Raw genomic sequence first — 24,639 nt, forward strand, 5'->3', positions numbered from 1 at the left:
GCCCGCTCGCCCCTCCCCAGCGACAGCCCGCCGCGCGGCTGGAGGAGCGGGTCGCGGGAGCAGCGGCGGGCGGGGGCTGGGCTCGCGCGGGCGGGCGCCGGGCTGCGGCGGGTGGGTCGCGCGTCCCGAAGCCCGACGCGGGGGCGGGGGAGGGGAGGGGGCGCGACGGAGGGAGGAGGGGCGTGGCTAGGCCGGCCGGCCCGGGGCCTGGGGCGTCTTCCGCGCTGGGACGCGGTGACACTTGTCTCCCTCTTTCGAGGGACAGTCGGGGCAGCCATGCTCTGGTCCGGGGGTGAGCTGCCGGCGCAGGAATGGTTCATGGTGCAAACCAAATCGAAACCCCGAGTGCATCGGCAGCGGCTGCAAGTGCAGCGCATCTTTAGGGTCAAGCTGACTGCCTTCCCGAGTCGTCCCGACACCTCCTACTTCTGGCTGCAGCTTGAGGGGCCCCGGGAGAACACGGGCAAAGCTAAGGTAAACAGCTTCTTTCCACCTCGAACCTATCCCTTCCAGCCAGATTCCCCCCCCCCCCCCCCGGGGACATAGAGGTCCCCACAACTTGGATTCTGCCGTTTGGCTCGCAGGTACTGAGCCATCCTCCAGCTTCCGTATCGTATCTGCAGCCCTGGATCCTTCTCTCCGGTTCCTTATTTCGTGCCCCACCCTCTCCTGCGTGTCACTTCTGTCGCTCAAGTATGCCAGGAAAACCTCTACCGAGTGTGTCTCCCCACAAGCCTTTTCGGCCAGTTCTCAGCATTCATGACCCTGATTTTCCATCTGGGGATCAACTTAAGGCCTTACATTTCTGTGGCCTCTGCCTCATACTTCTTTGTTCTTACCAAGACTCCGGAAGGCCTCCATCCTTCTCTGTACTTAAATCCTGGGCTGCCCCTATCTGAGGGCTAGGATTGGAGGGAGAGCCTAGAGACACTTCCAGAACAAAGCTAGCATTTTACAGGCGAGGCATTGGGGCCCAGACGGGGTGAAGTACCTGCCTGAGTCCTCAAAGCCAGAGTCGGTGGGGTGGTGGGGCTTGGTCTGGAACCCAGGACTCTGCCCTATATTCTTGACTCCCCCGAAGCCCCTTGCAAGACCTCAGTGTGGGTTACATCTACTCTTGGGAATCCGGGAAGCCAATGTGGGCTTGGGGATGGAAGGGCCTGCTTATGTAGGGCTGGATGTTGGACAGGCCAGGTCATAGCATGTCTTTGCTCAGCAGCTTCTCTGCCTGGGTCCCTCCCGCAGTCCCTTAATCCTGCCTTCTTCCCACAGATTCCCTCATCTTTTCCTGTAGTAATTCTACAGGTTTCTCTGCCCCCAGCTTACCTTCCCCCAGACACACACCTGTCTGGCTTTGCCAGTCTCTCAGTTGGTCAAGGCCTTGGGTGGGGGAAGCCACAATACAGCTAGCAGGAGGAGGGAGGCTGGGAAGTTCCTCCCTCAGACCCTCTGTGAGCTGCTGTATCAGCATTTTTCTAATTCTGACGGAGGTACTGGAGCAAAGGAGGTGTGCCTGACCAGAGAGCAGATGTTCAGGAGCTCCTGAGTTTCAGAGGGTAGGGAAGATTGGTTAACAGTCTTTGGTTTTTGTTTATGTTCTTGATCTTATCGTCGTACCGTTGCTCAACCTTTGTGAAGTCTGGTAACTGAACCCAGGGTCTTGCGCATGCTAGATGGGCACTCTATCACTGAGCCATATCCCTTGTCTCCTGAGTAATACTTTTTTTTTTTTTTTTCTAGGTAGGGTTTTGCTGTAGCTCAGGCTGTCCTGCAATTCACTCTGTAGTCTCAGGCTGGCCTTGAACTCATGGCGATCCTCCTACCTCAGTCTCCCAAGTGCTGGGACTAAAGGCGTGTGCCACCATACCCAGCTCCTGAGTAGTACTTTTAAAAAATATCTTATAAATTTTTTTTGTTCATTTTTATTTATTTATTTGAGAGTGACAGAGAGAGAAAGAGGCAGAGAGAGAATGGGCACCCTAGGGCCTCCAGCCACTGCGAAAGAACTCCAGACACGTGCGCCTCCTTGTGCATCTGGCTAAAGTGGGACGTCTAAAGACCTCCAACTGGGGTCTTTAGGCTTCACAGGCAAGCGCTTAGCCGCTACGCCATCTCTCCAGCCCTTATTATTATTTTTTTATTTGAGGGAGAGAGAGAGAGAAAATATGAATATGAATATGGGATAGGGTGCCAGGGCCTCCAAATGAACTCCAGATGCATGGGCCACCTTGTACCACCTTGTGCATCTGGCTTACATGGGTCCTGGGAAATAGAACTTGGGTCCTTTGGCTTTGCAGACAAACACCTTAAGCACTAAGCCATCTCTAGCCCCTGAGTAATACTTTAAAAATATTTTAAAGGGTTTTTAAATATATATTTTTTTATTTAAGAGAGAATGGGCATGCCAGGGTCTCTAGCCACTGCAGATGCCGGATCCATGTACCACATTGTGCATCTGGCTTACATGGGTATTGGGGAGTCGAACCAGTATCCTAAGTCTTTGCAGGCAAGCACCTTAACCACTAAACCATCTCTCCAGTCCTAAAAAAATTATTTTATTTTATTTATTTGCAAGGAGAGAGAGAACAAGAGTGCACCAGGACTTGTAGCTGCTGCAAACAAACTCCAGACACATGTACCACTTTGTGCATTCAACTTTATGTGGGTACTTGGGAATCAAAATCCTGGTTGTTAGGCTTTGTAGGCAAATGCCTTGAGCTGTGGGCTATTGCTTCAGCCCCTGAGTAGCAGTTTTTATGATGCATTACTTCTCTGGTCCTTGCCTAAATCTTGGGTCAACATCTTTTGGCCCATCAGTTCCAGCCTCCACTGCTGTCTCTGTAGGCCATGGATCTTCACACACAAGACCTCTGCTCTGTCGGGGGTGGGGGTGGGGGGAGGGAGTATTAACCCAGCAGTGCTCTCAATTCCCTCTTCCATCTATCATTCCTCTGGAAAGAAGCATTGGCGAAGGTGGGAATAGAGCTTGCAGAGATTCCGGGTAACTCCTCCTCACTACACAGATGGACAGAAAGAAGAAATTGTGGAAATGAGGAAGGGCAGGAGATCAGGGACTGTGAGGAGGGTAAGATTTTGTCCCAGGGGTTAGTAGTTCTATATTTGACATTCTGTCACCAAATTATGGCCCAGATAGAGGAGTGTGGTAGAAAATTTGAGATTGGGGTTGTTATGTTTTAATTGAGAAGTTTGGTTCAAATAATTTACCCTTTCTTGAACCTTTTTCATCATTTATAAGGCAATATAATAAAACCTCCCTTATATAAGGGTTGTGAGAGTCAGCTGAAATAATGCATGCTAATTACTTTAGCAAAATGTGAAGTGCTATGAGGGACACAAGTCAAGTATTATTGTTACTAAATAGCTGGATAACTAAGCAAGCCCCCCCCCCCCAAAAAAAAAAACCAAAAAACTGTTGGTGTCTTTGTGAAGTGAAAGACTTGGATTAAATCCTATGTGACCATTTTTCAAGTGTAAGGAAATATTGTGGTTTCCATATGGAGGTAGTGTGACTGACCCCAATCCCAGCTGTAGGGACACGATGGACTTGCAATTATTTTTTATTCATTTATGGGAAAGAGAGGGGAAGAGAGGCAGAGAGAGAAGGAAGGAAGGGAGGAAGGGAAAGAATGAGAATGAATGGGTGTACCAGGCTTGCTGCTGCAGCAAATGAAGTCTAGATGCATGTGCACTTTGTGCATCTAGCTATATGTGGGTACTAGGGAATTGAACCTAGGCTGTCAGGATTGGCAGCCAAGTGCCTTTAACAGCTGAGCTGTCACTACAGCCCTAGGATCTTGCATTTTGACAGTGACCTCCTGAACATAGGCCAATAAGCATAAAGGACTTGTGAGACTAGAGACTGCAGAAAGGGTGGAGGGCTGAGAATGGGGTAGCTTGTTGGGTCTGAGTGGCAGAGGGGTCAAGAAGGATATAGACTCACCTATCAAAAGCCCTGGGTGTGTTTTTACATCCCCTGTGCTTGGTTTTCCAGGAACTTCTGTTAAACTTGCGTGCTTTTCAGTTGGTTTGTAGTGGTAGGATTTAGAACATACCAGAGACCTTTGCTGTATATCACATTCCCAAGCAGCAAAACAAATGTAGTGTTGGCTTCTTTGAGGTGAAATCAGCAAGCAGAGAAGGGAGTTGAATAATGATTAGAAGAGCCCCTGAAGAAACCCTGATCATCCCTTTTGCCCTCCTTGGTGCCCATATGGTGATGGTTAAGATGTTTACCTCTTTCATTTTTGGAACAATAGAAATAGGTGGTGAGGGCTGGAGAGATGGTTTATCAGTTAAGGTGCATGCCTGCAAAGCCTAAGGACCTAGGTCTGACTCTCAGGACCCACATAAGCCAGATGCATATCATGGCACATGCGTCTGGAATTTATTTACAGTGGCAGGAGGCCCTGACACACTTTTCTTTTCTCTTTCTCTTTCTGTAGTAAATAAATAAATAAATAAGAGATAAGAAAGAAATAGGTGGTGAGGTGTTCATACACAGTGGCAGTAGAAGTGAATTTGAATTCTGGAACCCTGGCTTGATTGTTGTATGCAACTTGACCTGTCCCTGTTAGAAACAGTGAAACATGGAAATCAACTGTGGTCATGGACATGCTGGACTTGACTTCTAATAAACTATGTTAAAATTTAAGGAACTTTGCAAACTAGTGGAGAGCTATTCATAGTCATGGTGGGAGTATTTACACCATGGAAATTGGCAAATACTATAAATCTGGGCCAACTGTAAAATGTTTATCGACGTAACTGTGTTGTGAACATCTAATCTCCCTTTTCCTTTAAACTTAAATTTTCTCTTACCAAGTAATATACATTTAAAAAGCCCACTAATTTGGGCTGGGAAGATGGCTCAATGCATGAAGCACTTGTTGCTCAAGGCTGAGTGCATGAGATCCGATTCCCAATTGCCACATAACAGCCAGAAGCCATGTAAGCTTGCTTCTACAGCAAGATGGGAGGTAGGGATAAGAGAATTTCTTGGAAGCACCCAGGGATGGACAGATGGACAGACACATGTCTAATAAATTTTTTTTTTGATTCAGGATTTTAACTCCAGCCCACACTGTCCTGGAAGTTACTCTGTAGTTCCAGGCTGGCCTCGAACTCATGGTGATCCTCTTACTTCAACTTCCTGAGTGCTGGAACCAAAGGTGTGTGCCACCACACCTGGCCCAACAATTGTTAAAAGTTTATAAAACAAGATAATGATTTTTTGCCCTGGCCTGCTTCAGTACCCTTCCTCGTAGATCCAAATTATGGCAGTCTGTTTGCCACTTTAGGTGCTCTTTCATTCCTGAGTTTCTCTTGTTCACTTTCCTTCTTTAGTTGCTTTCTAGACCAGCATCCCATCATCTTGAGACTTCAGTGTATAGTCTTCCTTGGCATCCCACTGTCTTTGGTTCTGTTTTTTTTTTTTTTTTTTTTGTAGTAGGGTCTCACTTTAGCCCAGGCTGACCTGGAACTCAATCTGCAGTCCCAAATTGGCCTCTTCTCCTTCCTAAGTGCTGGGATTAAAGGTGGGCACCACCATGCCTGACTCACAAAAATACATTTAAAAAATATTTTTATTTGTTTGGGAGCAGAGAAACAGAGAATGGGCACACAACTGCAAAGGAACTCCAGATACATGCACCACTTTGTGCTTCTGGCTATAGATGAGTACTGAGATACTAAACCTCAGGCCAGTGGGCTTTGGAAATAAGAGCCTTTAACTGCTGAGCTATTTGTCTTTGATTCTTGGGCCACAAGTCTTTCTCTTTTTTGAGTTGATGGAGCTCATCCATAGAATTTAATTTTCTTTCCTCTTTCCCCCCCCCTCCCTCCCTCCCTCCCTCCCTCCCTCCCTCCCTCCCTCCCTCCCTCCCTCCCTCCCTTCCATTCTTCCTTCCCTCCCTTCCTTTCTCCCTTCTTTCCATTCTTCCTTTCTTCTTCCTTTCCTTTCCTTTCCTTTCCTTTTCCTTCCCTCCCCTCCCTTCCCCTCCCCTTCCCTTTTCTTTCTTTAAAATGTTTTTTTGTTATTTTTATTTATTTATTTGAGAGTGACAAAGAGAGAAAGAGGCAGATAGAGAGAGAGAGAGAGAGAAAGAATGGGCGTGCCAGGGCCTCCAGCCACTGCAAATGAACTCCAGATGCGTGTGCCCCTTATGCATCTGGCTAACGTGGGTCCTGGGAAATTGAGCTTCAAACCAGGGTCCTTAGGCTTCACAGACAGGTGCTTAACCGCTAAGCCATCTCTCCAGCCCTTTTTCTTTTTTCTAAATTTTTTTCACTTATTTTTATTTATTTGAGAGCGATAGGACAGAGAGAGAAGAGACAGACAGAGAGAGAGAGAGAGAATGGTCATGCCAGGGCCTCCAGCCACTGCAAATGTGCTTCATATGCATGCACCTCCTTCTGCTTCTGGCTTATGTGGGTACTGGGGAATCGAGCCTCGAACTGGGGTCCTTAGGCTTCACAAGCAAGCACTTAACCACTAAGGCATCTCTCCAGCCCCTCCAACCCTTTTCTTTACTTTCTTGAGGGAAGATATCACTCTGTTGTCCCAGGCTGGCCTTGAACTCACAGCAATCTTTCTTCCTCTCTGCTTCCTGAGTGCTGGGATTAAAGGTGTACACCACCATGCCTGATTCTTTCCTCCCTCCCTCCCTCTTCTTTCTTTTATTTATTTTTATATTTTATTTTTATTTATTTATTTGAGAGAGGGAATGATGCAGAGTGAAAGAGAGAAAGAATGGGTGCGCCAAGGCTTCCAGCCACTGCGAATGAACTCCAGATGCATGTTCCACCTGTGCATCTGGCTTATGTGGGTCCTGGGGAATCGAACTGAGGTCCTTTGGCTTTGCAGGCAAGCGCCTTAACTGCTAAGCCATCTCTCCAACCATATATATATATATATATATATATATATATATATATATATATATATATATATTTTTTTTTTTCCCCCCCCCCAAGGTAGGTTCTCACTCTAGGCCAGGCTGACCTGGAATTCAGGGTATGTAGTCTCAAACTCTCAGTGATTCTCCTACCTCTACCTCCTGAGTGCTGCGATTAAAGGTGTGCACCACAATGCCCAGCTGCCATCATATTTTTTTATATCCAAGAATCATTTGTGTTCTTTTTCCAAAAAGTGCCCTATTTTCTCTGTGCCTTATTGTTTGGTAGCTCTCTAAGAAGAGTTATGATAGTAAACATTTCAACATTTTCTTCTCCCTGCCTAGTTTCTCTTCTTTCACCTTTATTTACTTTGTTGGTGATAGGGTCTCAAGGGCCTCTCAGGCTGATCTTGAACTCACTATGTAGCTGAGGCTGACCTTGAACTCCTGATCTTTCTGCTTCCATTTTCCAGGTGTTGGGAGGATTACAGATGTAAACCACAACAACGACCTCAATTTGCTTTTTCCTATGTTTTTTTCTCTACATCCACATTAGTAAATTTCCTCTTATGCCTGGTAATCTTTGCATCATTAACAGTGCAAAAAGCTGACTTGGAAGCTGGGCATGGTAGTGCATGCCTTTAATCCCAGCACTTGGGAGGCAGAGATAGGAGGATTGCCATGAGCTCAAGGCCACCCTGAGACTACATAGTGAAATCCAGGTCAGCCTAGGCTAGAGTGAGACCCTACCTCAAAAGACCAAAAATAAAAAAGTAAAAAAAAAAAAAAAAAAAAGAAAGAGTTAGGGCTGAAAACCAGGCCTCTTGGGGTTGAACATGATTGCACAGAGATTTTGGGGCATTCACTGTCTGTTAGGGAACCCCTAACATTACTGTTAAGTGTTTGCTCTTACACTGGTCAGATTTCCCCAAATGCATTCCTCTCTTCTCAAGCCTGAAGGGTAAAGTTCTAATTGGTTGCCTCTCCAAAGGGAAAGAATGTATTTCTCTGCATCTAGTCTATTGTATATTTCTATATGGCCCTTCTCATGACTCCCCCCTCTTTTTTTTTTTTTTTTTTTGGTTTTCCGAGGTAGGGTCTCACTCTAGCTTAGGCTGACCTGGAACTCATTATGTAGTCTCAGGGTGTCCTCAGACTCTTAGCCATCCTCCTACCTCTACCTCTCAAGTGCTGGGATTAAAGGCGTGCGCCACCACTCCCGGCAAGTGCCTTCCCATTTTTATATGGTACTAATACCCTAAAGTATCATGATGAGCATGTAATTCTTAGACCTTTCTACTTGTAGAGATCAAACCTCTAGCATGTGGGGAAGTGTGTGTGTGTGTGTGTGTGTGTGTGTGTGTGTGTTGGGAAGTGTTTGATTTTCCAGAACTTTAAGAATTTGAGCTATTTTTTGTTCCCTTTAACTCCTAATTCCAGACTTGTTTCTGTAATTTTCCTCATTTGAGTATGCTGTAGTATAAATTGGGATGGTTCTTGAGAACAGACACTGATGGTAACTGACTTATGAGGATGAGCATCAGTGAAATGTTAATAAAATACCTGACAAGTATAGAACAGTGGGATAGTGTTCCGTGTTAATGCTTTATTTAATTTACAAAGTAACAAGGGGTCTGTGGAACATTGGGCGATATATTTTTGCAAAGATACCATTCTTTTCTGACATTTTTTCCCATAGTTATCTGTGTCATTTGTTTATAAAGTTGTTCTAGGAATTTTCTGGGCTATTAATGCCAGTTGTTTCCTTATTGTTTTTAGCTTTTCAGTATTGATACTATCATAGTTAAGTTCCCAGACTCTGGGGTCACAGTATCTCAGCCTATGTGTCATTTTAGACATATGGTCTTCCTTTCTCATCAATTTTTTTAAAAATTTGTTTTAAATTTTTATTTATTTATTTAAGATCAACAGACAGAGAAAGAGGCAGAGAGACAGAGAGAGAGAGAGAGAGAGAGAGAGAGAGAGAGAGAGAGAGAGAGAGAATGGGCACACTAGGGCCTCCAGCCACTGCAAATGAACTCCAGATGTGTGTGCCCCCTTGTGCATCTGGCTAATGTGTGTTCTGGGGAATCAAGCCTCCAACCGGGGTCCTTAGGCTTCACAGGCAAGTGCTTAACCACTAAGCCATCTCTCCAGCCTAATGTTGATTTCTTTGTAGATTTTCTTATAGGACTGAGAGAGGAATAAATTATATATAATGTGTGTGCCTGGTATATAAGTTCTTTTTTCTTCATTGTCTTTAATTATAAAAAAAAATCTTTCCTATACTTAAAAAGAAAAAGAAAAAGGAAAACCAGAAGGCAACAGTCTGGCAGTACAAAAACATACAACTGGAAGAGATATGCCACATCTGACAACTAAATCCGGCTCAGGATTCTCATAATAAGTTCTAAGTGAATATAGCTCATATTATCTTAAAAATTTTCAGTTGCTATATCTTTCAATTAAAATAGTAAGCAAACAATAAATTTTCTAACCTTGTTTTCTTTGGGGGAGGGTAACTTCTGAGGCAGGGTCTTGCGCTATGTCCAGGCTGACCTGAAATTTACTGTTATCTCAGGGTGGCCTTATACTCACCATGATCCTCCTACCTCTGCCTCTAGAGTGCTGGGATCAAAGGCGGGCACCACCACGCCTGTCTTGTTCTGGTTTTGACTTGCTGAAAGGACTTCCGTGTGGGAAGGACATAAGTAAGCACAAATCTGACCAGGGGAAGAGGTGCCCTGGGAACTGAGTAGAGGTGCTGGTGCTGTCTTCAGGATGGCTGCTGGAGATCCAAAGGACTGTCCTGGGAAAGCGGGATGAGGAATAACTGGCATGGACAGGGTGTGGAAGGACATGAAGTGAATTCAGTCCACTCGGGCTGGTGCATTAAGAGGGAATACCTTTGGAGCTCTAGGGTTGTGCTGGCAGGACTGAGCCAGAGACTGGAGGAACCCAGCGTCTCCCAGGCTGTCTCCCTGCAAAGCTGAGGACTGAGTCAGCCAGAGGCCTCCTTTATGGTTAGGCATGGTGTGTATCTGTGGAGCATTCCCCTGGATACTGCCCCAGCAATTTATCTTCTCCTCTGGGCAACAGAGTTACCATGGTCACGAGTACAGGTTGTGCTAGGCCTTCTGGAGGGGGATTAAGGCAGAGTCCCACAGGATTCCCTGGAAGTCACTGCACAGTCAGCCACAGGAGCTGAACAGCTCTGGTTTCAGTCAGGTAGGCTTGGGCTTTGATCCTGGGGCAGTCATCCTTGAGCCGGGTGCGCTTGGCATACTGATTAGCTCCTGTGAGCCTGGGAAATGGGAATAGACTGTGCCTGGCACCACGAAGCACTTCCCAAGTTTCAGCTCACTGACGTTTCAAGTAGCCTGATAAAACAGGAGCTGCCATGGCCTTCATTTTACAGATGGGAAGACACAGGTGGGAGGAAGGAATTGACACCTTGCTCCAGGCCACCCAGGCCTCTGGAACATAGAGAATGCTAAGTAATGTGCAGTCTCTTTCCCCCTAGCTGCCACACACTTGTGGTATTCCAGGACGGGTGGGAGCCAGGAGTACCTAGCTTAACCTGCCATGGTATAAGTGAAGAGACTGAGCCTGGAGAAAGTGATTCCTTTCTACAATCTTGGTGGTCTCATGAGGCCAAGATGGAACTAGCACCAGGTCTTTTGCCTCCAAACTTGGATCTTTTCTCTCCTTTCCTTCAGGTGTCCTCCATCCTGTCAGTATTTCTTAGACAGAGATGGGTGTGTAAGGGGGCAGGGTCAGGGAGAGATAGCTGCTGGTCCCAATGGTGTTGGCAGTGGGAGGGCACGAGCTTAGTAAGGGGCTGGCCTTTGAGATAGGCGCCATAACTGAGGCAGTCCCATACCTAACAGGCTGACTTCCTTTTCTACTGTGTCCAGGAGTATCTAAAAGGTCTGTGTAGCCCAGAGCTGTGGAAGGAGGTTCGCTACCCACCGGTCCTGCACTGCGCCTTCCTTGGGGCCCAGGGTCTGTTCCTGGACTGCCTCTGCTGGAGCACCTTGGCCTACCTGGTGCCTGGCCCCCCTGGCTCCCTGATGGTGGGTGGGCTCACTGAGTCTTTCACCATGACCCAGAACTGGTTGGAGGAGTTGGTGGCACGGCTGCGCTGGGGCCCTGCCCCTCTGCTCACCCCCCGGGGGATCTGGGAAGCTGAGGTGACCCGGGCCTTTGGGGCCCTGGTATGGATCCGTGGTGACCAGTATTCGGGCGATCTGCTGCAGCTGCCCCCAGCAGTCCAGGAGTTGCTCCTGAGCCTGGTGCGGGATGCCGCAGGCAAGGAGGACATCATTGAGTGGCTGAGCCACTTTGGCATCTCCAGTATCTGCTCCGACCCAGAGGTCCTGATCTGCCCTTCTCAGCAGCAGAAGCAAGGCACAACTGTGGTGTCCATAGGAGAAAGCCCTACACCTTTCCTGGAGATAGGGGCCCTCCCAAGAGGGGGCTCAGAAAATCCAAGGACATTAACCAGCCTAGGAGCCACTGCGTCTCTGATCCCAGTCCAGAGCACCCAGCAGGAAACAGCAAACCAGCTGGTACGGTGGTAAGTTTTGGAGAATGAGTCTGGCCTCTCTGACAGTCCCCTTGATCCCCTACCCTAAGGAAATAGGTTTATCTTGGGACCCAAATTGGCCTTCCCACTTTTTCAACAAACTTGGGCTTCTTCCAGGGTCTGTCCAAACAACCAAGGTGATAAGGACAGAACTCAAGAGGAAGGGCTGGATATGCAAGCCACCAGCAGCCAGGACTCTGCAAACCATACACAACAGAAGCAAGTACAGAGGATGAAAGACAGATTCTCCTTCCAGCCACCCGTGTCAGCTCTGGGTGTGGGTACATCCTGGAAGGCCTGGACCCCGGGGCCAACCTTTGGGCCCTTGTGGCCAGGATCTATTGCTGCAACCTTCTGGAGGATCAATGAACTGCATTCTCTCCACCTGGCCTGGCTTCTGTCCCAGGCCTTCAATTTCCCCTTGTGGCAGAGGCCCCTGGGCTCCATTCAGCTGAAGCTGCCAGGGCAGAATTCTTTGCCTTTAAACCTAGAGTGGAAGCAGAAGGAGTTGATTCCTCTGCCGAGTGCAGAAAGCCCGACTTGTAGACCAGATGGGGAGACAGGAGGTGAGACTGCCCTACAGAACTGCCCAAGGCCAGAGTCTCCCCCAAAAGTCATGAGTTTTTTGTTGGTCCCAGGGGGCTGTGGTATAAAAGACAAGGTTAGCCTAGGACTTCCACAGGTAGGGCCATCTTTGACTATTACACCCCAAGTACAAGATGAAGGTGAGCTGGGAGATCAAAGAAACATGCCGTCAGATTATAAGGGCCTGGAAAAGGGCTCCTCTCCAGCACTGCTCCCACAGAAAGGGGTGCCCACAGCTCAAGGCAAGTCTATGGCTCAAGGGAGATTGACAACACAGTCAGCATCTGAAGCTCAAACAGTGCCTGAAACTCTTGAAGTGCCCGTGGCTGCAGCAGTGCTCAAAGCTGAAAACCCAGCCACAGCTGAAGGGCCACCTGCAGCTCCCAAAGTGCCTACAGCCCAAAAGACAATGGCAGTGCACACAGAGCCCGCAGTGCCTTCAGCTCCAACAAAGCCGGCAGCACCTCACATGCCCACAGCTCAAAAAACATCTGTGGATCAAGCAGCATTGGTGTTGGTATCGAGGACTCCTCAGACTCCCACAGGTCAGAAGATGCCTGCAGTGAAAACATCTGCAGCTCCCCATAGTTGCACAGCTCAAACAGTGCCTACAGTCAAAACAGGGTCTGCAGTGTCCAAAACACCTGGGGCCCCCAAAACACATGCAGCTTCTAAAACCTCCAGAGCCTCAAAAGCATCTGCAACCCAGAAGGCATCCACAGCTTCAGGGACAAACTTGGATGTAGCCAAACTTTTGGGTGAGCTTCAGCCTTCATTAAGAGGTAGTGCCAACTTGACAAAGGGCCAGGGGAAGGCTGGAAGGCAGGGTCCGCAGGCCAGTAACACCTTGGCCTCCAGCAGTAAGCACCAATTCCTGAAGGAAGGACTCCTTGGGGCTTGGGAGGAGGGCCTGAGGCAGTCACCTCACCATCCACGGGCAAACAACACAGTTACCAGCTTCCAGAGGTACCATGAGGCCCTGAACACACCCTTTGAGTTGAACTTGTCGGAAGAGCCTGGGAACCTGGGGCTGCGGCGAGTAGTTATTGATGGCAGCAGTGTGGCTATGGTGTAAGTAGCAATGGGCAAGGGAAGCTGGGAAACTGGGAAGGCACTCCTTTTGTTTGTTTGTTTGGTTTGAGGTAGGGTTTCGCTCTAGCCCAGGCTGATCTGGAATTAACTCAGGGTGGCCACGAACTCAAGGTGATCCTCCTACCACTGCCTAAGGCTAGCACCACCATGCCCAGCACGCATTCCTTCTGGACTTCTGTAGAGGTGATAGAGGGTTCATATGGGGAAAAGATGGAGGGAAGTAGGACATATTGAGTAGCCATTGTATGGCAGGTAGTGTGCATAGAATTCTCACCGTAGCACTGGGAGGGTAGATCTCTGTTTTCTTAGGTAGATGTAGAAATAGATCAAGATCTGAAGAACCTTGACCCTGGTCACACTGAGTCAGCCCAGGATTTGTTTGGCCTATGGGTTCAGATCCATCTACTACCAATGCCCACAATTTTCTCAGGCCAGCTTTTAATTTCTTTTCTTTCTTTTTTTTTTTTTGTTTTTTTTTTTTTTTTCGGGTAGGGTCTGGCTCTAGCCCAGGCTGACCTGAAATTCACTATGTAGCCTCAGGGTGGCCTCGAACTCACAGGGTATCCTCTTACCTCTGCCTCCTGAGTGCTGGGATTAAAGGTGTGTGTTACCACACCCAGCTCAGCCATAGGCTTTTGACTGTGTTTTCAGTACTAGGCATGTACTGCTTCCCATGGAGCAGACCTCCAGTCCGATTAGAGAGCAGTTGGTTTCCTCCATAACCGACATGCCACTAGTGTACCAGTTGTTGAATTTGGCCTGGCTGGCCAGTCTTAAGGCTTGCAGTGTCCATTGCTGTTTACCACCATTGATGACTTCTCTCTTCCATAGGGCTGCATGCAGCATAGCTTTTTGCAGCTTTCTAGTCAACTGGGAGGAGGTTTTCAGCTCAGCTCCAGCTTGATTTCTCAGTGACTTGCAACCCAAGCATGTGGTGTCTTCATCAATAGGGCCTTACCATCTAGTTTTGGTGGGTGACAAAACAGCTTTTAAAGTTTTAGCCCAAGCTTCAAGGCCCAACCCAGATCCCATCTGAAGTTTTTTTTTTTTTTTTTCCATTTTATTTATTTATTTTGGTTTTTCGAGGTAGGGTCTCATTCTAGCTCAGGCTGACCTGGAATTCACTATGTAGTCTCAGGGTGGCCTTGAACTCATGGCAATCCTCCTACCTCTACCTCTTGAGTTCTGGGATCTGATTATTTTTATTGATAGCATCCACAATTATAGACAATAAACCATGGTAATCTCCCCCCCCTTGAAACTCCACTCTCCATCATATCCCTCCCCTTCTGAAGAACTCTCTTTTTTTATTTTGATATCATTTTTTCCTCCTCTTATGATGGTCTTGTGTAGGCAGTGTCAGGCACTGTAAGGTCATGGATATCCAGGCCATTTTGTATCTGGAAGAGTTCATTGTAAGGAGTCCTACCCTTCCAACATTTCTCCTACATTCTTTCTGCCACCTCTTCTGCAATGGACACTGAGCCTTGAAAGCTGTGATAGAGGTATTTCAATGCTGAGCACTCCTCTGTCTCTTCTTCTCAGTACTGTGGTGCCTTCTGAGTTATCCCAAGGTCACTGCCATCTGAAAAGAGAAGCCTCTCTAACCGAAAGTGAGAGTAGCATTAATACATGGGTATGAACATTAAAAGAAGTGCTCACCGGGCAGTTTGGTGAGCATAATATATATATTTAGCCAGACACCAGCAGATGTTACACCCCTAGGGCTCACTGAAGTGTGTTTTTTTTTTAATACTTAAAAAAAAAAACATTTATTTTCAATCAGAGAGAGACAGAGAGACATACAGAGAATGGGTGCGCCAGGGCCTCCAGCTGCTGCAAATGAATTCCAGATGCATGTGTCACTTTGTGCATCTGGCTTTATGTGGGTACTGGGGAATCAAACCTGGGTTGTGAGGTTTTGCAAGCAAGCACCTCAACTGCTGAACCATATTTCCAGCCCTTCACCATCTGAAGTTTTAGTTGATCATACTGACCCTTAGAGATTTCTCTCCTGCACAGTGCTTACTGTGCATGGACAAATGCCAGGTCAACTAATTTGTCCTGTCTGTGCTGAGCAAGCACACAGTAGGTGGTCACAGCTCTAAATTCAGCTCCTTTGAAATAGGGGCTGCCTTCTTTCTCCCATGTCCTTGATGCTCCTATACCTATGGGTGCACCTACATGCAACACAGTGTAGGTCAGCACTGCTCCCACCTGTTGCTCATGGAGGAGGTGGTGGTCCTGAAGCTGCTTCCCCAGGCATCCCATGCTTGGACCCCAGGGCTAGAGGAGGAATGGCAAGGCGGGTCCTTGCCTCCTGCCTTCCCAAGCTGCTCCCTTACTCCCACCACCCCACAGACATGGCCTGCAGCACTTCTTCTCCTGCCGAGGCATTGCCATGGCAGTACAGTATTTCTGGAACCGGGGACACCGAGAAGTCACTGTGTTTGTACCTACCTGGCAGCTGAAGAAGAGCCGGAGGGTGAGAGGTGAGAAGCCCACTGCCCACCCCTCTTTTTCATCATCCCCAAGCTTTTCTTCTCCCTGCCTTTTTAAATAAAAACATTTTTGTTTATTTGCAAGCAGAGAGAGACAGAGAAAGAGAATGGGTGTGCCAGGGCATCTAGCCACTGCAGATGAACTCCAGATGCATGTGCCACCTTGTGCATCTGGCTAATGTGGGTCCTGGGGAAATCAAGCTCAGGTCATTAGGTTTTGAAGGAGAGCACCTTAATTGCTGAGCCATCTCTACAGCCTCTCTTCTTGCCTTTTAATCCACTTCACCCTACCATGATCTTTTCCACTTAACTCTTCTTCTGACCATCTCTATTTTCTTTTATTCCCAGAGAGCCACTTTTTGACAAAACTCCACTCTCTGAAGATGCTTTCAATCACTCCCTCCCAGCTGGAGAAGGGCAAGAAGATCACCACCTATGATTACAGGTATGTAATGATTACAGGTATGCAGCTTCCCACCCCTGTGGTGTCAGGTGGACTCCATCTATGCTCCATCTATGGTGAACTGGAGACAGATGTGTCAAGGGGTCATGCCCAAGAAGATGGGATAGGGCACACGTGAAGAGAAGACCCAAGGTCAGCATTTCCTAAGCTAAGGATCACTGTCAACTTTGGGTTCTGGTACTCTAATTCCCTGAATTAACTGGGGTTCCTCAACTATAGCTGTGGGCTCACACCCATTGTTTTGAATTGGATGAACTTTGTACTTTTAGTAAGCACCAGTGGTATCCCAGGCTTTTGGGTACCAGTTTGGGTTAAAATTCACATCTTAAAGAACTCCTTCAGTTTTCCTCCCCCAAGCCCTGGCATGAGGTCAGGGTATATATGTGATTCTACATAGATGGGGCCTTGCAAAAGTCTCAAGAAATGGAGTTAGGTTGATCTAGTTTGCATAAACCCTGAATGCCTCTCTGCCTGTCAATCCTCAGCATCCACTCTCTAGCTTGACTACAAACCAGTGAATCTAGAGGAGTCTTTGCCCTTTACCTGAGCATGGAGGGAGGTCCTTCTATAATCACTGGTCCTTGGCTAGAGTTGATGCCTGAAAGATAGTTCTTGGCTTTATTCAGTACCTCCTATGCTGGATAATGAGAAATTCCTTTTCTTTCTTTTTAAAATGTAATTAATTTATGAGAGAGAGAGAGAAAAAAAATGTGTATGTATGGGTGCACCAGGGCTTCATGCCTCTGCAAATGAACTCTAGATGCATGTGCCACTTTGTGCATCCAGCTTTACTTGGTTACTAGGGAATTCAACCCAGGCCATAAGGTTTTGGGTGTAAGTGACTTTAACTGCAGGGTAATCTCCCAAGGGCTTCTTTTTTGTCCCCATGTTCCCAAAGATCTGGCATCTATTCAGCCTTCAGGCCTGTGAACAGCCACCTAGACATCTCACCTTTGAGAGCTGGCACCTGAGTGAGCTATTTCAGTGCTCTCAATTCAGGTCTGGGTTTAAGGAATGACTTTTTGCAGAAGTGCCCTCTACTGGTCACTTATGGAATAGCATGTAAAAATCTAGGGAATGCTGAGAAATAGGTGGCTTTCTTTCCCAGTGACAGCCCTCCTTAGAAGGAAGGTGATCCTTGGGAAAAATGGATTTATTTATTCAGATGTATGATCTTATATGTGTTAGTGTATCTGTACATCTGTTTGTGTGTATATATGTCTTGACATGAATATTGCATTTTGATGAAAAATCTTGGAATGGTTTGCATGTGTGGTGTGAGACATGTACTGAACTAGACTCTTTCTTTTTAAAACTTTTTATTCAGGCTAGAGGGATTGCTTAGTGGTTAAGGTGTTTGCCTGCAAAGACAAAGGACCCAGGTTCTATTCCCCAGGACCCACATTAGCTAGATGCACAAGGGGGCACACATGTCTGGAGTTTGTTTGCAGTGGCTGGAGGCCCTGGAATGCCCATTCTCTCCATCTCTCTCTCTTTCTCTCTCTCTCTCCCTCTCTCTTTCTCCCTCTTTCTCTGTCAAATCAATAAATAAAAATAAAACATTAAAACCTTTTATTCAATGGTAAAATTTATTTTTATTAGTTATGCAATAATACATACTTTAGAAATAATAATACATAACTGCTTATTATACCATATACTGTCCATATTGAATTATACTCTTAAATGTTTCACCTTGTTCAGTTTAATCCTCACAGCAATATGGGGTGGGTATTTTATCTTCACTTTATAGGTACAAAAGTTGAAGCAGTAAATACAAGTGTATGAATGTGAGCCAGTGGTTGGGCTCTGTGTTGGATGTTCCTGCATGTATGAGAGCTGTGTGGACTTGTATATACAGTGTAGTGGTCGGGAGGGGTTCTGTGCATCCAAGCCTACCTACCCTCCAGGGCCTCCTGGGGTTCCAAATGCCACATGGGAGAGAAGTTGTGCTTTAGAGCTCTGGCTCCTTGGTGTTAAAGGGCAGAACTCTGTTGGACCCACCTCACTGTGGACGTCTCGTTTTTCTCTCAGAGGGTCCACAAAGTGAAAAGGCTCGTTACGAGGTGGTTAGTGATCTCCTCTTCTCCTGCAGGTTCATGGTAAAGTTGGCAGAGGAGACAGATGGTATCATTGTCACCAATGAGCAGATTCACATCCTAATGAATCATTCCAAGAAACCAATGGTCAAAGATCGGTGAGGCATTCTCCAAGGGCTTGAACTCTCCTTCTCTGTGGTGTCAGGCAGCCCAGGGCAGGGAGAGAGGCCTTAGAATAGGGTCTACTAGCACCTGCTGGTTATGGGGGGTCTCAACCTCTGTGAAGGTGCCAGGCAACAACAGGGCATGGCTACATCGAGAGCTCACCTGTGACTGTGCCCCTTTCTCTTCTCCAGCCTGCTGCCTTTCACCTTTGCGGGGAATCTCTTCATGGTACCAGATGACCCCCTGGGCCGTGATGGTCCTACCTTGGATGAGTTTTTGAGGAAACCAAACAGGTAATATAGGTCAGACTTCTCCTACCTCCAGGCCCTTCTGGGACTGACCAGAAACATCCCTTTAAGTGCTAGCAACACTTGTCTGAACAGGGGGATTTAGTTTTCTCACATCTTTATGTTTCTACCATGCTGATGCCTTCACCTACCAAATACAGTATGCTTTCAACATTTTGCACACAGTTGGCGTTTATGCTGAACATGTTATTGTTCTTTTTAGAAGTATGCTGTGAGGATTCATGTGGCCCCATAGCATCACATTATGAGTATTATCCAGCAGACTCAGCTGCTGTCTGGCTGGGGGCGATTTGACCATTTCTTTTTTACACCGTTTGTGCCACTGGACAGAGAGTAGCCTTGTTCTTGTTTTATTGTGTTCACAGGAAGCTGTCTTCTAGAGCACATATTGTCATGTTGATTATCTCCTCTGATCCTCACAACTTGAGTTTGATATAAATCACTTTCCTCCTTTCACACATGAGGAATGTGAGAGTCAATGGACACGTTGTCAGGCTGGCAGAACTGTGTGTAGCAGCTCTAACTTTTCTGGCCTCTACCAGCTCTGAACCACTTTTGCTGCCCACCTTCCAGGAACCTGGAAACAGAGGATCCTGGCTATGATCTCTGGACAGGGAACTACTTCCTGGGCCAATCATTGCCAGTCTCATCTCACTGGTTTGGAAATGTGCCTGAAGTTTGTCTGCTGAACGTCAGTCTTTCTTTGCTCCTCGGTCTTCCCATGGAATGTTTGTTCTGGGGCCAGCTGGAAGTTGCTGCTCATCTCTTATCAAGCCATTGGCTCAAACCTAGTTTGAATGTGTCTTGGTCAGTGAGGTTTGGTTTGATAAGCCTTCAGAGCACAGAAGAACCTCTAAAGGTTGAGGTTCTGGCAGGTGTGCAAGGGAGAGCAAGTATTTGCAGGAAGGGGCCTGACTTGTCATGTGTGAAGCTGGTCTCCAGCCAAGCCTCAGGGACACTTAGGAATGGGATGAGGCTCTGGGGTGACCACACAGGCGACTTTCCCCTTGGATGACCTGTGGATTTGGGGCTGTCCCCTCTCTTTCTTCCACTTGTTTTGGTGTAGGTTGGACATGGACATTGGCAACTTCCTAAAGGTATGGAAGACTCTTCCTCCCCGCTCATCCAGCATCTTTGAGTTGAGTGATGATGCTGACCCTGGGCCTGTGGAGGGTTCAGAGGACATGGAAGAAGTCAGGAAGGAGAAAGAGGAAAGTCCAGAAGAGGAGCGAGTCAGGGAAGAGAAGAAGGAAAGGCTGGAAGAGGAGCTGAGGGAAGGGTCAGGGATGCAGAAGCTGGCTGAGGAGGATAACCCTGACTCTTCCTTGGCATCAGTGTTTGGAGCTGAGTGCCCTTCCTTTTCTGAAGAAATCCTTCGTTGCCTCAGCCTCGATGAACCCTTCAATGGGGCCTTAGACATTGACCTTCTGCCAGGGGTGGCCTCTCCCTACTTGGGTGTCCCCTGGGATGGGAAGGCTCCTTGCCAGGAGGTTCTTTCCCAGCTAGCCCAGATGACTATCCCTAGCAACTTCACTGCACTCTCCTTCTTTGTGGGCTTCATGGAATGCCACCGGGATGTCATTCCTGACTATGAAGTCCTTGTGGGCCCCCTTCATGGCCTCCTCAAGCAGAAGCCGGACTGGCAGTGGGACCCAGAGCATGAGAAGGCTTTCCTGGCTCTAAAGCGAGCCCTAGTATGTGTTCTTTGCCTGTCAGCCCCCAACTCCGAGCTGCCCTTCCACTTGGAGGTGACTGTCAGCCAAGTAGCCCTGACGGCCGTCCTCCACCAGGAGCATTCGGGCAGGAAGCACCCCATTGCCTATACCTCAAAGCCCCTCCTCCCTGACGAGGACAGTGAGGGCCCTCAGTCTGGAGGGGACAGTCCCTATGCTGTGGCTTGGGCCCTCAAGCATTTTTCTTGCTGCATTGGAGATACTCCTGTGGTCCTAGGCCTTTCCTACGCCTCCCGCACCACTGTGGATCCCAAAGCACAGGAAGACTGTGGGGCTTCCAGAGCTTGGCTGATCCGATGGTCCCTCTTGGTACAAGACAAAGGCAAGAGGGCTCTAGAACTGACCCTTCTCCAGGGCCTCCTGGGGGAAAACCGGCTGCTGACACCTGCTTCCTCCATGCCTCGTTTCTTCCAGGCTTTGCCTCCTTTTTCCGACCTCTCCGCTTTTGTCTGCATCCACATGTCTGGCTACTGCTTTTACCATGATGATGAGTGGTGTGCTGGCTTTGGTCTCTATGTCTTGTCTCCCACCAGCCCTCCTGTTTCCCTTTCCTTCTCATGCTCTCCTTCCACACCCACCTATGCCCATCTGGCAGCTGTGGCCTGTGGCCTGGAGCGCTTTAGCCAGTCACACTTTCCAGTCGTTTTCCTCACCCACTGCAACTGGGTGTTCAACCTCCTCTGGGAGCTCCTGCCCCTCTGGAGAGCCCGGGGCTTCCTTTCCTCTGATGGGGCTCCACTACCTCACCCAAGCCTGCTCTCCTACATTATATCTCTCATCTCTGGCCTCTCATCCCTTCCCTTTATCTACCGAACCTCCTATCGGGGTTCTCTGTTTGCTGTCACAGTGGATACTCTAGCCAAGCAAGGTGCCCAAGGGAATGGAGAGTGGTGGAATTTACCAAAGGATGTGCCAGTCCCAGTAGTGACTCCCCATACCATGTGCAGAAAGCCTAACTTGCTGGCGTTACAGCTGAGTGACAGCTCCCTGGCTGATATTATTGTCAAGCTGCAGGCTGGGCAAAAATTGTCTGGCTCCTCCCCCTTCAGTTCTGCCTTTAATTCACTCAGCCTGGACAAGGAAAGTGGCCTACTTATGTTCAAGGGAGAGAAAAAGCCCAGGGTCTGGGTAGTCCCAAGGCAACTCCGGAGGGATCTGATTTTCTCTGTGCATGACATCCCCATGGGGGCCCACCAGAGGCCAGAGGAGACATACAAGAAGCTGCGGTTGCTGGGGTGGTGGCCTGGGATGCAGGAGCATGTGAAGGATTACTGCAGGAGTTGCTTGTTTTGTATCTCCCGGAATCTCATAGGTAGTGAATTGAAGGTGATTGAGTCCCCATGGCCTCTAAGGTCAACTGCCCCCTGGTCACACTTGCAGATTGAGGTGGTAGGTCCAGTCACCATAAGCGAGGAAGGCCATAAGCATGTTCTCATTGTGGCTGACCCCAACACCCGGTGGGTGGAGGCATTCCCACTGAAGCCGTACACACACATGGCTGTGGCCCAAGTGCTGCTCCAGCATGTGTTTGCAAGGTGGGGTGTTCCCGTGAGGCTGGAGGCAGCCCAGGGTCCCCAGTTTGCCCGGCACGTCCTGGTGAGCTGTGGGCTGGCCCTGGGAGCCCAGGTGGCCACACTGAGTAGAGACCTCCAGTTTCCCTGCCTCATTAGCTCAGAAGCCTACTGGGAATTCAAGAGAGCCCTGAAGGAGTTCATCTTTCTGCATGGCAAGAAGTGGGCAGCCTCCCTGCCCTTGCTACACCTGGCTTTCAGGGCCTCTTCCACACAGGCCACACCCTACCAGGTCCTCACTGGGGGCGAGGTGAAGCTGACTGAGCCGTTGTGGTGGGAGATGAGCAGTGCAAACATTGAAGGGCTCAAGATGGATGCTTTCCTGCTGCAGCTGGTGGGAGAGCTGCTGGAGCTCCACGGGGGGGTGGCTGAAAAGGCTAGTGAGAAGGCCGAGTACAGGCGTTTCAAGCGGGAAAGCCAGGAGAAGGAGTGGAACGTAGGTGACCAGGTTCTCTTGTTGTCCCTCCCCAGAAATGGCAGCAGTGCCAAGTGGGTTGGTCCCTTCTATATTGGGGATCGTTTGAGCCTATCACTCTATAGGGTGTGGGGCTTCCCGACCCCAGAGAAGCTGGGGTGTGTCTATCCCAGTAGTCTGATGAAGGCCTTTGCCAAGAGTGGCACACCTCTATCCTTAAAAGTCTTGGAGCAGTGAGGAGAGTAGTGGAGGAGACCCTGTCCCAGGGGCCCTGGGATTCTGCTGCTAGGCTTCCCCTTGCTCCAAGCAATACTCTCAGCTCTTTGAGGGTTCTCAGTTGTGCCTTGTGTAGAGAAGTTTTGCTAAATTGCCTTGACATAGGGACAAGTGTCCCTGTGCAAACAACTCCAGCTTGGGGTATTTTGAGAATTTGTCCAGGGCTGTCAAATATGGGCCTCAGGGAGGCCTCTGGTGATTTTACACTGGGGAGTATGAGGTCCCCTTACTACTTTAGGCCAGGCGCAGAGTCTTCTCCCCAAGTGCCCTCCTCCCTATCACACACATGCAGGTGTGGCACCTGGCCGGCATAACCATTAAAGAACGTGGCTCTGGATCTCACAACTGGAGCCACAGCCCTTTCCTTAATAGAACCTCAAATGTGGGTGCCTTCCCTCAGCCTGTGCATTTGGGGACTCTGCGCTTGGAGTTTTCATTGACATAGACTTACATTGGATGTGGGACGGTAGCTGCTCCCCAGCCTCATGTGAGCTTTCTTAGGCCAGACTCGCCTTCCCAGCTGTCCAGGAAGGTCTGAAGTTCTCTTGGACCCAAAGGGCAGTGGCTGTGGGGTGGGAGGTGACCAGCCACAAGCCACCCACTTGTAGACATGAGTAAACGATGAGTGGAGGGAGATGAATTGGCCTACCTCATTTGACTCCTGCTAATGGAGACAGTGCCTGGTGCCTGCTGTGATGGTGTTCCCAGGAGTCCAGGATCTTGATGCCAAGTGTGGCATCTCTACTGGAAGGGCTGCTGCTACTAGGTCAAGGGACTTGCCTTTACTTGAAGAGGTGAGTGATGGACATGAGTGATTTGGTACACAGCCAGGTGCTAGGTGGCTTTACCTCCCATGCCTTCCTACCCCATCCCAAAGCCCACAGTGTTCTCCTTCCACTTGCACCATACATCCTACAGAGTGTGTGACTGCTTTGTCTGAATCACCCTGGTTCTTTAGGTCTGCCTTCTGTGTAGAGTGAAATTCAGGTCCTCTCAGAGCCACTGGGTAAAGGTCACTCTTGCAGTGAGAGTGTGCCTCTCATAAGCATGAGTGGTCACACCCACTCCTTGACCTAACTGCTACTGCTGACTTGCTAGTCTGCAGAGGGAGGCTCAGTACCATGCTTCCTGGCTGGGCCTCTGAGCAGGTTCATTTCTTTTGAAGTTGAGCCAGTCCTCTTGCCTAGCACAGGCTGCTAGAACACTTGACATTGTGAAATGCTGTAGTCAGAGGAGAACTTTCCATTGGGTCCACCTTGCATGTCTTACAGTAAAGAGGTCCAGAGAAATGTCTTCCCCAAAGTCACTTAGCTCATTGGTCACTGAGCAGGGACCATGATGAAGATTTCTGACTTTCAGTTCACCAGGGAAAGGATTTTGGCAATAGGTTCAAGCAAGAGAATCCTTTGAAATTCTGCACCTTAGAGTCTCCATTTCCCAACTCTTGCACACAAACTACCTGGATGTTGTCCTTAATCCAGCTGTTAATCCTGTCCAGGAATGAATGACTGAGAACTATACTCCATTTTCTCATCCACCTTGTGCTTGTCTCTTTTGCTTTTCTGGCTCCTCTACTAGAATGTCCAACCTTACAACCGCCCTAGTGCTTCCCTTCTTGTCAGCTACAATTCTTGATCCTAGTCTCTTACAAGTGACCTTTTTTCATTTTATTTTTCAATAAATGTATTAAACTGGAGCCAATGCTTATTTCGTTTTAACTTCAGAATTAAGGGCTAAGGAGACTAGAGCAGTCACGGGAGATGTCTGTTACATTTCCACAGGTGAGTGTACAGACAGTAAGCTTGAATACTGCCTTCCAGGTTACCTAGCTCAAGCTGTTAGTCTATATCCTCCAGGGAGTGATATGTACAGCCGTGAGGTTGACTGGTGGGGCTAGGAGGAGAGCCCAGGCTGGGCTCTTCCAACTCATGTCTTCTAAGTGCTGAGGTAGAGTAGAGATGAATGGCGCTTGGTTACAGAGAACAGCCT

General features: G+C 48.3%; 1 protein-coding gene across 1 annotated transcript; it reads left to right on the forward strand.

The window, feature by feature from the left end:
• The first annotated feature begins 207 nt into the window (after positions 1 to 207).
• Nynrin (NYN domain and retroviral integrase containing) lies at positions 208 to 24,346 on the forward strand. The gene is made up of 8 exons (XM_045153780.1): positions 208 to 474; positions 10,832 to 11,490; positions 11,620 to 13,158; positions 15,541 to 15,671; positions 16,029 to 16,125; positions 18,239 to 18,340; positions 18,539 to 18,640; positions 19,722 to 24,346. Exons 1-8 carry the CDS (start codon positions 277 to 279, stop codon positions 22,609 to 22,611), a joined length of 5,718 nt encoding a protein of 1,905 aa, XP_045009715.1. The 5' UTR covers positions 208 to 276; the 3' UTR covers positions 22,612 to 24,346.
• Positions 24,347 to 24,639: the final 293 nt, after the last annotated feature.

The sequence above is a fragment of the Jaculus jaculus genome, chromosome 7 (assembly GCF_020740685.1).
Source record: "Jaculus jaculus isolate mJacJac1 chromosome 7, mJacJac1.mat.Y.cur, whole genome shotgun sequence".
NCBI classification, from domain to species: Eukaryota; Metazoa; Chordata; class Mammalia; order Rodentia; family Dipodidae; genus Jaculus; species Jaculus jaculus.